The sequence below is a fragment of the Pseudophryne corroboree genome, chromosome 1 (genome assembly GCF_028390025.1).
Source record: "Pseudophryne corroboree isolate aPseCor3 chromosome 1, aPseCor3.hap2, whole genome shotgun sequence".
NCBI lineage: Eukaryota > Metazoa > Chordata > Amphibia > Anura > Myobatrachidae > Pseudophryne > Pseudophryne corroboree.
In genome coordinates this window covers 451,466,302-451,480,458 of record NC_086444.1, presented here as the reverse complement: position 1 = coordinate 451,480,458, position 14,157 = coordinate 451,466,302, and the positions used below count along the sequence as shown (strand labels likewise).

The following is a 14,157-nucleotide window of genomic DNA, read 5'->3' as shown; positions in this document are numbered from 1 at the left end:
TACCTGGTGTAGTGGTGCTAATGTGCGGCGTAATTTGAATAATGGAGAATACTGTGCACTGTTTTATGAATTGGTATTATTTTGTGGCCACACCCCTTCCCCACGAAGCCACATCACTATGTATTTTTGCGCGCGCCTACGGCGTGCATTGCCCCTGTTTTGCATGCAGGGGTGGGGCTCCGATGCTGTTTCTTGCACACAATGCTACAATGTCTAGTTACGGCACTGTTGCTAGGTATCCATTTCTCTGGCCCTGAGCAGGTCCTCTTCACTAGATCCTCTCCAGGGGTGAGGGGGTGGACTTGGATGGGATGGGATGGGGGGCCCAAAGCATTTTGTCGCACCTGGGCCCACCGCTCGCTAGTTCCGCCACTGACACCTAGTCATGCAATCTCCATTTTCAAACACTTGTGATACAAAATGGGTTGCTGTGAAGAGATCAGTGACTTCAAGTGTGGTACTGTGATAGGATGCCACTTTTGCAATAAGACGGTTTGTGAAATTTCTTCCCTGCTGGATTATTCCACAATCAACTGTAATGATATTATTAGAAAGTGGAAGTGGTTTGGAACAAAAGTAACTCGGCCACAAAATATAGGACCATGTCAAATCAGAGTGGGTCAATGACTACTAAGGCGCATGGTGCCTAAAAGTCGCCAATGCTCTGCAAACTCCATAGTTGAAGAGATAAACATCCACTGGCATTAATGTAAGCACAAAAACTGTATGGCAGGAGCTTAGTAGAATGGGTTTCCATGGCTGAGCAGCTGCATGCAAGCCTCACATCACCGAGTCCAATACCTAGCGTCAGATGGAGTGGTGTAAAGCACACCAACACTGGACTGTGGAGCAGTGGAAACGTGTTCTGTGGAGTGACGAATCATGATTCTCTGTTGGCAGTCAGATGGGCGTCTGCTTTATGCCAACTGTGAAGTTTGGTGGAGGAGGGATAATAGTATGGGGCTGTTTTTTAGTGTTTGGGCTAGGCCATTTATCTCCACTGAAGGGCGATATTAATACTTTGGCATACCAAGACATATTGGAAAATGCTATGCTTCCAACTTTGTGGCAACAGTTTGAAGAAGACCCTTTTCTATTCCATCATGACTGTGCCCCAGTGCACAATGCAAGTACTATAAAGACATGGTTTGATGAGTTTGGGGTGGAAGAATTACTCTGAATAATTTTGTCCATATAGCGTATCTATTGTGCCCAAATCTTATAGTACTAGGGAGGTGCTTTACGTTTAGTATACACAAATCACTCGTATTGCATAGTTTCACCCTCCACTTAAACATCACCAGAGAACTTTCTACCATCCAAGTCCTGCCAAAAATAATTTGCTGTTACACGGGATGTAGTTATGTGACCGATGGTCAAGAGACCGCCGGTCACATTACCTCCCCCTACATTCGACCGACAGGGACTATTCTCACTCGTGGGTGTCTATGACACCCATAGAGTGGGAATGGAAGGGGCTTGTTGCACTCGCCACCCCACCACCTCCCGGGATCATGACGGAGGAATGCTGACCGCCGGTCACGCAATACACACCTTCACTGAAATATATAACTTCATGATAGTTCTCCTTGAAGTGTTGGGTGAAATGCTGGAAAGTATTTTTTTATGCGCGATCTTACTTTCCCACCTGCCATTACTCTAAAGGTATTGTGCAATGTATATTTTGGATCTGTTCTGTAAAACCAGTGTAATGTTATGTCTGTCTTTCTTTGGCCATTTGGTGGCACTAATCTTGATTACACACATGGCAGCTCTCAGCTATCACTTTAACACAAACCTGTATAGAAAAAAAAGCATATGGTGAGAAAGAGATATATACTGCTTAGAAATGTGTCAATGTATACTGTATATATGCTCTCATCTAGTGGATAAGATACTCCAGTTACAGTAAAATGCATGTAAACAAAGAAAACACAAGCTTACAATTTCAGAAGTAGCTGTATTTATTAATATTTCATTCCTTGGTTACACATAGCTTAGGCAAGACTATATGTTTAACATATAGTAACATGAGTAATTTATAAGGCAACAAGAAGGCCTCTGAGGTGGGAAAAACAATCAGTTTCAACATCATGTAATATCTTACCCTTGTCTAATACAATAATTCATTAATCCATTCCTTTACGTATGACAAGACTGCACAAGTCAGTAGTGCATTACTGTAATAGTGATTTTATAAATCACTAGTACAATATACCTTACCCAAGTATGCGTATGAGCCTTTAATACATATACTGTATGGATTAGTAGCAATCACATTATAACCTAATTGTATAAACCACTAATACATTGCATGCTCCTCTCTTAATTTGGATGAACCCAAGGCATGTTCACCTTATTATAATAACTACACGCAAAGTTTCCACCTCAGTGTATAAATCAGTAGCACACTCTATAATATTCTCATCATTGTATAGTATAAGCCATTAAACGCTGCCAATCCCAACTAACTGCACCTCACCTTATTGAATTTATACAACATTAACCATTTACTACATAACACTTGTACTTGTTTGTATGAAATAATACCATGCTTTCCTTAACTGTAAGAGCCACTAATATACATTAAACCAACCTCATTACACAATATATAATACCCTAATTCAATACTCCATGTATTTTTCATTATATAAATAACCAGCAATCTACATCTTGCCTTTCAATAAATCACAGTAGTCTACATTCTACTTTACTCCACACAATACAAGCTACTCTCCATGTAAGCAATCATAGGACAAAATATTATCTCTTCAATGAATTCTACACTAATTCATAGTAGTCAAAATAGCAGCCCATAGGCCAACGGTAGCCCTCAGATTCCCTGAGAATGTATGATGTTTCATACAGAGGTAATCATTAAGGTGCTCTATTCGCTGGATGAGTATAAACGTTACACTTTGCCCTCAGCATAACAGTCCATAGCTGCCTTCATATTACTTCAGTTATCAATCACAGATACTGTAGTCCTTCACATACTTACAGCGTGTGCATTAATAACTCATACCTTCACTATAGTCGTCCCTCCCACTCAATAAACTATTTGCTTTCATTACAAAACCAAGTAATTATACCAACATTTCACTCCCTTCCCCCCAATTGCTGCAGTCATTTCTGCAATTATGCTTGTTGTGACGACAATTTCCAATCTGGCTGAAAGTTACACTACACTGATCCCAGGTGATACATATGCTATTCTGGCAGACAGGATGCAGTCTGTCACTATACTGACAGCGGCGGCATCCTGTCTCCCGGAATCCCTAGCTACGCTCGCCACGCATCAGGCCGGTGGCTTGCTTCGCTTGCCACAGGTTCTATTCCCACTCGGTTGGTGGCATGGACCAACCAACCGAGTGAAAATACCCAGCGTGTCGGCATTCCTGGCGTCAGTCTCCTGAACACCAGGATTCCGACAGCAGTTATATTGACTGCATCCCAATCCCAGGGCCACCTAATTTATAGACCACAGTCCACCCCATACATATAATATACAAACCATTATTGCCAAGCTACTCTATGTCATCAGGCAGCATATGAAATGGTCTCATCTCATCCGTTCAACAAGATGCCATAAACGGATATTGTTTACATGAACAGAGAGTGAGCGTCAAGCGGTTTAAAAAAAAAAAAAATTAGTAATAAAACAAGATAAATGTGATCAGTAGACATTTTAGACTTCCATGACCTATACTGTCCTCTTTTAACGAAGATTAGAACACCTTTGCCTGAATGCAGGATTTAAGTAGTCTACGTACTAAGCCGTGGAGGGGCATAAAGTGGGCAGAGATAAAGTACCAACCAGTCAGCTCCTAACTACCATGTTATAGACTGTGGGGTAGATGTAAGAAGTCTCAAAATGGGGGAGAAGCAGAATCGCTAATACCACTTCTCCCCCATGTATGAATGCGGGGAAGTATGCCAAGTCTATATCGGCGCTCCTAAAATAGGAAGCCGATATGCGGGGGCAATGCATGAATGGTCCGTTTCACTCACCGTTCCGACACCTGCAGCTATCGATTTTGACAGCTGCAGTTGTCAATACACTACAGCCAAGAACAGTGTTGTCCCTGGCTGTCGGCTCTGGGCTGCATGTGATATCTCATGATAATAGCGAGATCTTGCGCATATCCAGTGAGCCGGCCGGGGGAGAGAGTCTGATAGCGCATGAGCACTATTGGTGCGGAAGCTGAAAAAGAAAGCTGATGTGGAAGGATTCGGATCACCGGAGAGGTGAGAGAACGCATTCCCATATCTGCAACGAGCATTGTTAATACATGCTGTCGAAGTATGTGCACGCTTTACTGTGATAATGCGGTGATGCGGGTCTAAACATTTAAGGAATGATGTATGCATTTCTATACATCTACCCCTGTGTTTGAAAAATGTCAGTTAGTAGCTGGTTGGCTGGTAGTTTTAGCTCTGTCCACTTTATCTCTCTCCAAGGTTTAGTGTATAGATCCCTTAAGCTGGCGACACACGGAGCGATATGTGTAGCAGAAGATCATCGATACAAAGATCACTGATGCGGGCGGACAACCGCAATGGACGACATCATGCCCACACATGGAACGATATAGCTTCTATATTGTTCCAATTCGTCAGATCGGCAGCTATGTCGTGCCATGTGTTGGGGCCTTAAGATTTAACGCTTGTGAGCCAAACTGCCTTCTAAGCTGAAGTATGTAGCATGTGATTGGTCAGCTGCTGCTCATGTCCTAACACATGCCTCCCTCTTCAAGTATTTCTATCTGATCAGCATCAATTCCATTTATCTTAAGAAACTGAATAAGGCACAAGTTGGTCCAAGCCTTTTAAACATTAGCTGTGTATGTGCGCCACAGTGGAGTGAATGTTTGAGCAAGCAATTCACAGCAATATGGTCACACCTACCATTAAGCTTCAGAAAGTTTAAGGACAGACAATCTGAATGTGGGGGTGCAGCTACAGATACAAATTTGTATGGCTTAAAGCACATATAGTACAACATTTAACAACAAGCTGTGCTGTAATGTTTTAGAAACCATTTGTCAGTCTCCTTTATTTCTCTCTCAGAATATCAGTTCTCTTTGTTCAAAATCTATGGGAAATGTGTTGTTTACGATCAGAATCCATAGGACATGTGGAACTCGAGCACAAAATCTACGGGACATGTGGCACTCGAAAGCAAAATCTACGGGATATGTGGCACTCGAGAACAAAATCCATAAGATATGTGGCACTCAAGAACAAAATCCATAGGACACGTGGCACTCGAGAACATTTTTGTAAAAAGTGGACACACACAGGCACCTATGCAAACTAGCGCAAATCTGGACCTTACACCCATCTGTGTCTGAAGGCAAGGGACTTAGGGCCGAATTCAGACCTGATTGCAGCAGCAAAATTTTTCTCTAATGGACAAACCATGTGCACTGCAGGGGGGCATATATAACGTGCAGAGAGAGTTAGATTTGGGTGGGTCATATTGTTTCTGTGCAGGGTAAATACTGGCTGCTTTATTTTTACACTGCAATTTAGATTTCAGTGTGAACACACCCCACCTAAATCTAACTCTCTCTGCACGTTATATCTGCCCCCCCCCCCCTGCAGTGCACATGGTTTTGCCCATTAGAGAAAAATGTTGCTGCTGTGATCAGGTCTGAATTAGGCCCTTAGTTGGTTAGATACTTTCTAAGGTAGGCGGAGTACAGGAAGGACATTCTGCACAATTGGAATCAGATGCAGATCAGGACACAGATGCATATATGAATGACACAGTTGTATCATTTGTGGTCCATAGCAGGTACAGATACTGGATTATGATGATGCGATTGCCAGCACTCGCAAACCACTTGTGATTGGCTTGTTTAGCGAATACAGAAAAAGGGTGTGCAGTCCACATTGAGGCAAATCTATTGGCTATACATTTTTCTGAGTCATTATTTTAAAAGAGAGAAGAAAATGGCCTTCATATAACAGCTTATAAATAGAGTGGTGTCAAAACCAATATTAACCTGTACCAACACCAGCTGGGTATCAGCCTGATCAATTGTGAATGGTCTACTACAAGGTAAACTAATGGAAGCACATAGTGAACTAGTGGCTGGGATTACATGATTTTATGTAACATTATTAAATAAGCCAGCCGTTCCCAAATTTTCTCACATCACAGCGCCCCCGAATCTCAATTTTGGTGCCATTAGGCCAAAAGTTTCCTATTAAGATAAACATCAAAAATGATTGCATGTAAAAAATTGTGCTTAACGGTCATTGTTAGGGTCAGCTACAGTATGTGGTGGTGGTGGCAGTTGTGCTTCTTTCTGTGCACGCAGCTCCTGAATTACAGCTACCAGCACTGGTTCTGCCTATCACATTGACCAGAAGAGTAAGAAAAGTCTGTGCAGAGGAACAGGTGAAATACAAGGTACAGTGGGTTGTCAGAGCAGATATGGGAGTAAACAGATGAAGTTAGGGAACATTGGGAGACATACAGTACATACAAAGGGTAGAAAGAGAACCCCCGTGGGGTGACAGAGACGGCTTCACATACAGAGAGGTGTACATACAGGAGGCCTGATTCAGAGATAGTCACAATGGGCCCAATTCAGGTTTGTCAAAATTGCACAGTCACAAGGAAGTAGCTGTGCAATTCCATCTAATTAAAATTCCAATCCAGCAGGAGGTAAGAGAGAGACACCTCCTGTGAGCATTAGAGAGGCTACAAGTACTGCGTCTGAGGACGCAGCCTCGGATCACCATCGCAATCATCGCTCACGATTCATGATGGTTACAGGCATTGGCCAGCCTGCATAAGCTGAAGACTACTAGGGCAGGCTGTCAGATCTGGACACCGGGGTTCAGGAAGTCTGCATCCGGCAACGCAGACCCTTGACCTGTCACACCTTCTACACCCCCGTTTTGAAGAATGGTGCCAGGTGGTGCCCCTGACAACACAGCAGCATGTCAATCATGCTGCGGCTGACAGGGGGCTGTGAGCAACATCGCAAGACCCGTTCTGTACATGCACAGAGCCCCACACGGGTTGGTATTGGGATCCTGTTGCTTGGAATGCTGGCGGTCAGAATACCGACAATGGTATCCTGACACTTCCTGGGTAAGTATTCTAACTCTAACCCCCTACCTTCCTGTGAATCAGGCCCAATGTATGCAGTGTTGTACATAGTGAGGAGATTTCTTGCTAATGTGCATGTGTATAAGTCACACTGCGCATGTGCCGCGACGGTCTTGCGAGAATGGTCACAGTGCAGATTTATTTGCACCGACAGTGAGGTGCATTTACGGGAGGTAATGGGGGAGTGGTGACTTAAACACAGGTGTGTTGCGACCATATCAGGGGCATGTCACAACTTGCGACTGCAATCCCAGTCTCACTTGCTGCAGCCGTGCCCTGATCCTGCTTACAGGCTGACATAAATGCCTTGTTTCTACTGCTTCCTGACAGTGATTATTTGGTCTCTATTCTTTGGTGTTACTTTGAGATACAGAGCAATAACAGTGTAAGTTTTAAAGACCGGCCCTGGTCCCCCTGTGTTATATGAAATGTATCCATCCATTCTCAGTATACTGAGATCGGGAAGGCCCAGCTTCAGGGTGACTCAGGCTGTAGTTCCTGCCCTTGTTGTTGTCCCAGAATTCCTCCTCCCCTACTTCATAGCGGATAGCAAATTGCAGCGATAAGGCCTGTGATTGGTCCTGTGGTGGTAAAGGAAGACGGAAAGTGAAGAGATCTGTGCCAGGGTGCCCAGGCCCCCCATGGCACAGACGAGCAGCATACAGAGCATGTGTTTCCTGATAAGAAAGCCAACCATCTAGAGAATATCGCACGGTAACTATTTTCTCATAAGCCAGATCCAGGACTCTCACAGACCCCCACAAGAAGCAGCTTTCACAGCGCATACTCTGTAGGCACACACGCTGATCCCATGTCTGCTGGTCCCAGGCACTGCGCTCCCAAGTGTGCTTCTCCCATGTTCCAGGCTCTACTATCCAAGAGGGGGATATGGCATGCCGAGCCTCACACCAGCTCTGCAAAACAAGAACTCAGTTAGATATGACTATAGGGACTCATACAGTAATATTATACACTAAGAAGCATTCCAGGCTGTAAGCGGTGAGTGCACATTACTCTATTTTCCTGCAAGCTAGAAGAAAATATAGACAGAGTAAATGAATGATCATATCAATAGCTACCCATAGGACCAAAAGGTGGTTTCTGCGACTTTATTCCAGAGATGAAAATCTCAGTTCATTCTTAAAGCACTTCATTGTAATTATGGAATAGCAGATAAAAATGAACACACAGATAAATATGTAATTAGAAAACAAGAATGTCAGTCCTATTTTTAGCAATGCCAGATATTGAGAACATAAGGCACTTTGTTGTCTAGTAGGGAAAAGATGAATTAAATTCAACAGTCGGTAAACAAAAAAAGACATTTACAAATGTGCAAAAATGTACCCTGCACTCCTATGTCATTTTGCATGTCATAGGTCTGCTTTCGTAGAAATGCTCCCGTTTCAAAATAAGGTTGCATCATAACTATACATCTTCTTATGCGGTCTGACAGTTATGTGCCTCACATTACACACACATGCAAAATTATGATGAGAAGAGGGAGCTTTTAAGGGGTCTTTCCCTAAACCATAGATGACACAAATATAAACAGTGTTTTGGGGAGAAAAAAAAAAAAGCAGGAGGTAACAGTAAAATGCTAGTGGGCTGTATAGAGAGAGACTCTGTGGCCAGTATTTACTAAAAATCCGAGTTTGGCCGATTTGTGTTTTTTTTTCTAAGTCCCAATCCGGGAATTCACTAAGCACCAATCTCGGCAGTGTTTGGACTATTCGTAATGGTTTGATTAGCAAGGTTCAGAAATACGAATGAATAGACCATCGGTCAAACACGGCTGTTATTTCATACAATACGGGCATTCACTATTCATTCGTATTTGGGTGTTAGTCTCTGAGTGCTCAAGTGCGGGTCTGTTTTTTTTCGATTCGTTAAAAAAAGCAGCAAAAAAAATAGACCTGCTTTTTCCAGTCGAGTTTGGATAACCATGCACGGATCAGTGAGATCTGTGCATGGTTATCTATGGGAAAGGGTCTGTTTAGTGTTAAAACTTTAAAAAAAATTGCGTGGGGTCCCCCCTCCTATGCATAACCAGCCTCGGGCTCTTTGAGCCGGTTCTGGTTGTCAAAATATGGGGGGGAAAATGACAGGGGTTCCCCCATATTTCATCAACCAGCACCGGGCTCTGCGCCTGGTCCTGGTTCCAAAAATACGGGGGACAAAAAGCGTAGGGGTCCACCGTATTTTTGAAACCAGCACCGGGCTCCACTAGCCAGGTACATAATGCCACAGCCGGGGGACACTTTTATACTGGTCCCTGCGGCCCTGGCATTACATACCCAACTAGTCACCCCTGGCCGGGGTACCCTGGAGGAGTGGGAACCCCTTAAATCAAGGGGTCCCCCCCTCCAGCCACCCAAGGGCCAGGGGTGAAGCCAAAGGCTGTCCCCCCCATCCAAGGGCGGCGGATGGGGGGCCGATAGCCATGTGTAAAAAAATGTGAATATTGTTTTTAGTAGCAGTACTACAAGTCCCAGCAAGCCTCCCCCGCAAGCTGGTACTTGGAGAACCACAAGTACCAGCATGCGGTTGAAAACCTGGCCCGCTGGTACCTGTAGTACTACTACTAAAAAAATACCCCCAAAAAAACAGGACACACACACCGTGAAAGTATAAGTTTATTACATACATGCACACCTCCATACATACATACATACATACTTACCTATGTTCCCACGAGGGTCGGTCCTCTTCTCCATGTAGAATCCTTGGGGGACCTGTGAAAAAAATTATACTCACATAATCCAGTGTAGATTGTGTCCAAAGTATAATCCACGTACTTGGCAAAACAAAAATACGGAAACCCGACCACGCACTGAAAGGGGTCCCATGTTTACACATGGGACCCCTTTCCCCGACTGCCAGGACCCCCCCTGACTCCTGTCAAAGAGGGTCCCTTCAGCCAATCAGGGAGCGCCACGTCGTGGCACTCTCCTAATTGGCTGTGTGCTCCTGTAGTGTCTGTGAGGCAGCACACGGCACAGATACAATGTAGCGCCTATGCGCTCCATTGTAGCCAATGGTGGGAACTTTGCGGTCAGCGGTTGACCGAAAGTAACCTCACCGCTGACCGCAAAGTTCCCACCATTGGCTATTGACCATCGATGGCCACAGATTGTGCATGGGTACATCACAGCTGCATGTGTATAGTCCATGACTGCCATATCTTTACTGCACCGATGTTCATCATCTGTGAACATCTATCGTTCTTAAAACCATGGACGGTAGGAGTGTATTAGGATCAGCGCTGCAAGTGTGCGGGTACGGCGTACCCTTAAGAATTTAGCCGTGGGTACGCCGTACCCACGCCGCCGCTCCCTCCCTGACCTGCTGCTACTCACCGCTCCGCTGCTACCTTCAATTCGGCGCCAGCCCGTGATCACGGATCGGCGCCTAATTGAAGGTAGACACTGAGGGACAGGAGAGGCGCACGCTGTGCTCTCCTCCCCCCACACACAGGAAGCAGCAGCGCGGTAAGCAGCAGGGGAAGGGGGGGAGGGGGGCATGTTTCCCTGGCACTGGGGGCATATCTGGCACTGCGGGAACATATGTATCTGGCACTGGGGGCATATCTGGCACTGGGGGCATCTTTGTATCTGGCACTGGGGGCATATCTGGCACTGGGGTCATTTCTGTATCTGGCACTGGGGGCATATCTGGCACTGGGGGCATCTCTGTATCTGGCACTGGGAGTATATCTGGCACGGGGAGGCATTTCTGTGTCTGGCACTGGGGGCATATCTGGCACTTGGGGCATATCTGTATCTGGCACTGGGGCATATCTGGCACTTGGGGGCATTTCTGTATCTGGCACTGGGGGGCATTTCTGTATCTGGCACTGGGGGCATATCTGGCACTGGGGGGACATGTGTATCTGGCACTGGGGGCATATCTGTATCTGGCACTGGGGGCATATCTGGCACTTTGGGAGCATTTGTGTATCTGGCACTGTGGGGCAATGTGAATCTGGCACTGTGGGGCAATGTGAATCTGGCACTGTGGGGCAATGTGTATCTGGCACTGTGGGGCAATGTGTATCTGGCACTGTGGGGCAATGTGTATCTGGCACTGTGGGGCAATGTGTATCTGGCACTGTGGGGCAATGTGTATCTGGCACTGTGGGGCAATGTGTATCTGGCACTGTGGGGCAACGTGTATCTGGCAGTATTGGGGTCATATGTGTATCTGCCCCCCCCCCCCCATATGTGTATCACGCCCCCATTTTCATTGGCCACACCCATTTTTTTTTGGCGCACAGTACCTGTAAGACATTGTTTCTAGTTGCACCACTGATTAGGATATTTAGCGTACAAACTCCAACGGGGCAGTAACTGATGTAAACGATAAATATTCTCTGCATTGTGCTATATATGGTGACGCTGTAGAAAAAAAATACTAATAATAAATAAAAATAATAGGCAGAACTTTACTGGGGAAATCTCTACGCTTTTAACCATGCAAATGTCAAGCTTGATCTTAAATCCGTAGGAAGAGGGAAAGATTTATTTCAAGGGAGCAGTTCTCAAATGTTTAATTGTAGGCACACCTCTATATTTCATCAAAGAAGATAAATAGGTACATTTAGAAATAAAAAGTGCATGGAGCATCTGCTTTGTACAGCCTTACAAAACCATTAGCAATGAAGATAAGCTTATACAAGGGTTCTTAGGAAGCCCTAGAATGCATGTATAAGCCTAGCTTCACTGCTAATGTTTGTCCTCCAGTTGAACAGTAAATATATTACATGCTGAGCAATAAAAAGACACAGATTTATTAAGCCTGGAGAAGTGATAAAGTGGAAGGTGATAACACACCAGCCAGTCGGCTCCTAACTGTCATTTTTCAAACCAAGGCCCACATGTATTAAGCGTTAACAAGAGATAAATCTGGGACGCATAAGGAGAGATATAGAACCAGCCAACCAGCTCCTAACTGCCATGTTACAGGCTGTGTTTGAAAAACGACAGTTAGGAGCTGGTTGGCTGGTTCTATATCTCTCCTTATGCGTCTCAGATTTATCTCTTGTTAACACTTAATACATTTGGGCCCCAGCCTGGTACTTGACAGTTAGGAGATGACTGGCTGGTGCTTTATCACCTTCCACTTTATCACTTCACCAGGCTTAATAAATCTGACCCTCAGTATGGGAAAGAAATGCCACAACATACCGCATACTCTCTGTTGCTGCAAGATCCTGTAAGCCGTGGCATCAGCTCCTTCTGCAGTCGGTGGGTGACATGCTGGGGGATGCAGGGCATGTCCTCACATCTGAAGTGGCGTACAGACTCCAACTCTAAGCCTAAGGCATCAGCAAAGCGCACTCTCTTCCTGGTCTCCGGGCTGCGGTGACGCGGCTCTCCCCGGGACACACGCAATGCAGGAGCAGACCGTGAGCGCCACCTCCGCTGAGAAGCCGGGGCCTTCACTTCCTCCTCCTCATCATGCTCCTCTATGCTGGGCCTGGCAGTGCGGTAATAAGCTCGCTCATATAGACCAGCAATATAACTCAGATTCCTAGGGATGTCCCCTGAGGGAGGCCGAGAGGGGCGAGACATCCCACTCTAGCAGCTGGCAAGGGACATGAGACTGTGGGACTACTACCTGCATGTGTGTATAGTGCACACTCCTCAGGGGCCACGCAGCAGCAGGCTGTATCTCATAGTTTAGTGTGTGTGTGTGTGTGTGTGGGGGGGGGTGATTACAGGTGAGGTGACATGTACAGCAGTCAGAGAGCGGTCCTCTCAGCTCCTCTCACCCCTCAGCACCGGCTCTGCTGCACAGTCTCCAGCTCTCACCCTACAGCCCACTGCACAGTGCCCCCCTGCTCACTCCATCACTCGCCCTCTAGCAGCTGCTCGCGAGTCCTCTGCATCCCATCCATCATGCAGCATCCTCCATGGACCAGTACCGTAATGCTCCGTCTAGAGCAGGCCTGGCCAACCTGTGGCTCTCCAGCTGTTGTAAAACTACAAGTCCCATCATGCTTTGCTACAGTTTTGCTATTAGGGAAGGCTAAAACTGTGGCAGGGCATGCTGGGATGTGTAGTTTCACAACATCTGGAGAGCCACAGGTTGGCCAGGCCTGGTCTAGAGACTCCGGCTCTATGTATGGTGTGTGTCTGCCCCGCCCGCCCAGGCAGCGGATTGGAGAACATCCGTAGGGCGGAGCCAGTCGCAAGGTGATCGGGACCGGAGCAGACGTCGGGAAAAAAAGAGCAGGAAGCCGGGGGTAGTGGAGCATGGAGCGGCCGGCGTGCAGAGTTCCAGCAGAGCCGCAGCGTGGGCCGCTAGGGGCTGCGGTGCCGGGGGCACGGCGCACACACGAGGCGCATGCTGCCATCGTGGAGGAAGAGCTGCATGGCCGGAGGAGAGCGCACATGGCAGGCTGCGGAGAAGGTGTCGGCAGAGCGCGGCGGACCCCCGGTGCGGAGCAGGCTGTTAGCAGGACATAGAGCTGGTGCCGGGTGAGGCGCAAATGATCGCGCCGGTGTCGTTACTGGTTTTAGCGCACAGTGCAGGATTATCCGTCTACACCAGAGAATACGACAGGGCGGTACTCATCTCTCCCGTGGGCTAGTTCACCCCGTCCAATCAGCGGCTGAATAGTGTTGTCGTCCTGACGTCATCGGGTGTCGCCATGACAGAACCGGAACTGGTTCCGAATTAAACCGAAGACGGGAGAGTAACGGCGGCGCGGGCCGAGGTGGGAGAGGCCGCAATGAGAATGACAGCAGCCGTGCACGGGGGCGCGCCCAGCAGCACATGACTGGTGAGCGGAGCAATAGGTGATCGGCAGGCGCCCGGCGGGCCTGTCCCCCCTCCATCCGGCAAACTGAAGACCACCCATCCTCCTGTATCTCGGTCATTACCGCGTCCCCTACCTATCCCCGGCTGTGCTCGGGAAGGGGGACTGAGGCGGATGACCGGCGGCATAGACAAGCGAACCTGTCCCCAGGGCTCCGTCCCCTGCTTGTAACAGCGTGTATGCCAGAGTATCCTTTTAATAAATG

General features: G+C 46.8%; 1 protein-coding gene across 1 annotated transcript; it reads right to left on the bottom strand.

The window, feature by feature from the left end:
* Nucleotides 1–1,962: 1,962 nt before the first annotated feature.
* Nucleotides 1,963–13,089, bottom strand: PPP1R3E (protein phosphatase 1 regulatory subunit 3E). The gene is made up of 2 exons (XM_063913613.1): nucleotides 12,316–13,089; nucleotides 1,963–8,043 (listed from the first exon to the last, which is right to left on the bottom strand). The coding sequence occupies exons 1-2, from the start codon at nucleotides 12,700–12,702 to the stop codon at nucleotides 7,549–7,551; spliced, it is 882 nt and encodes a 293-aa protein (XP_063769683.1). The 5' UTR covers nucleotides 12,703–13,089; the 3' UTR covers nucleotides 1,963–7,548.
* Between the last annotated feature and the right edge of the window lie 1,068 nt (nucleotides 13,090–14,157).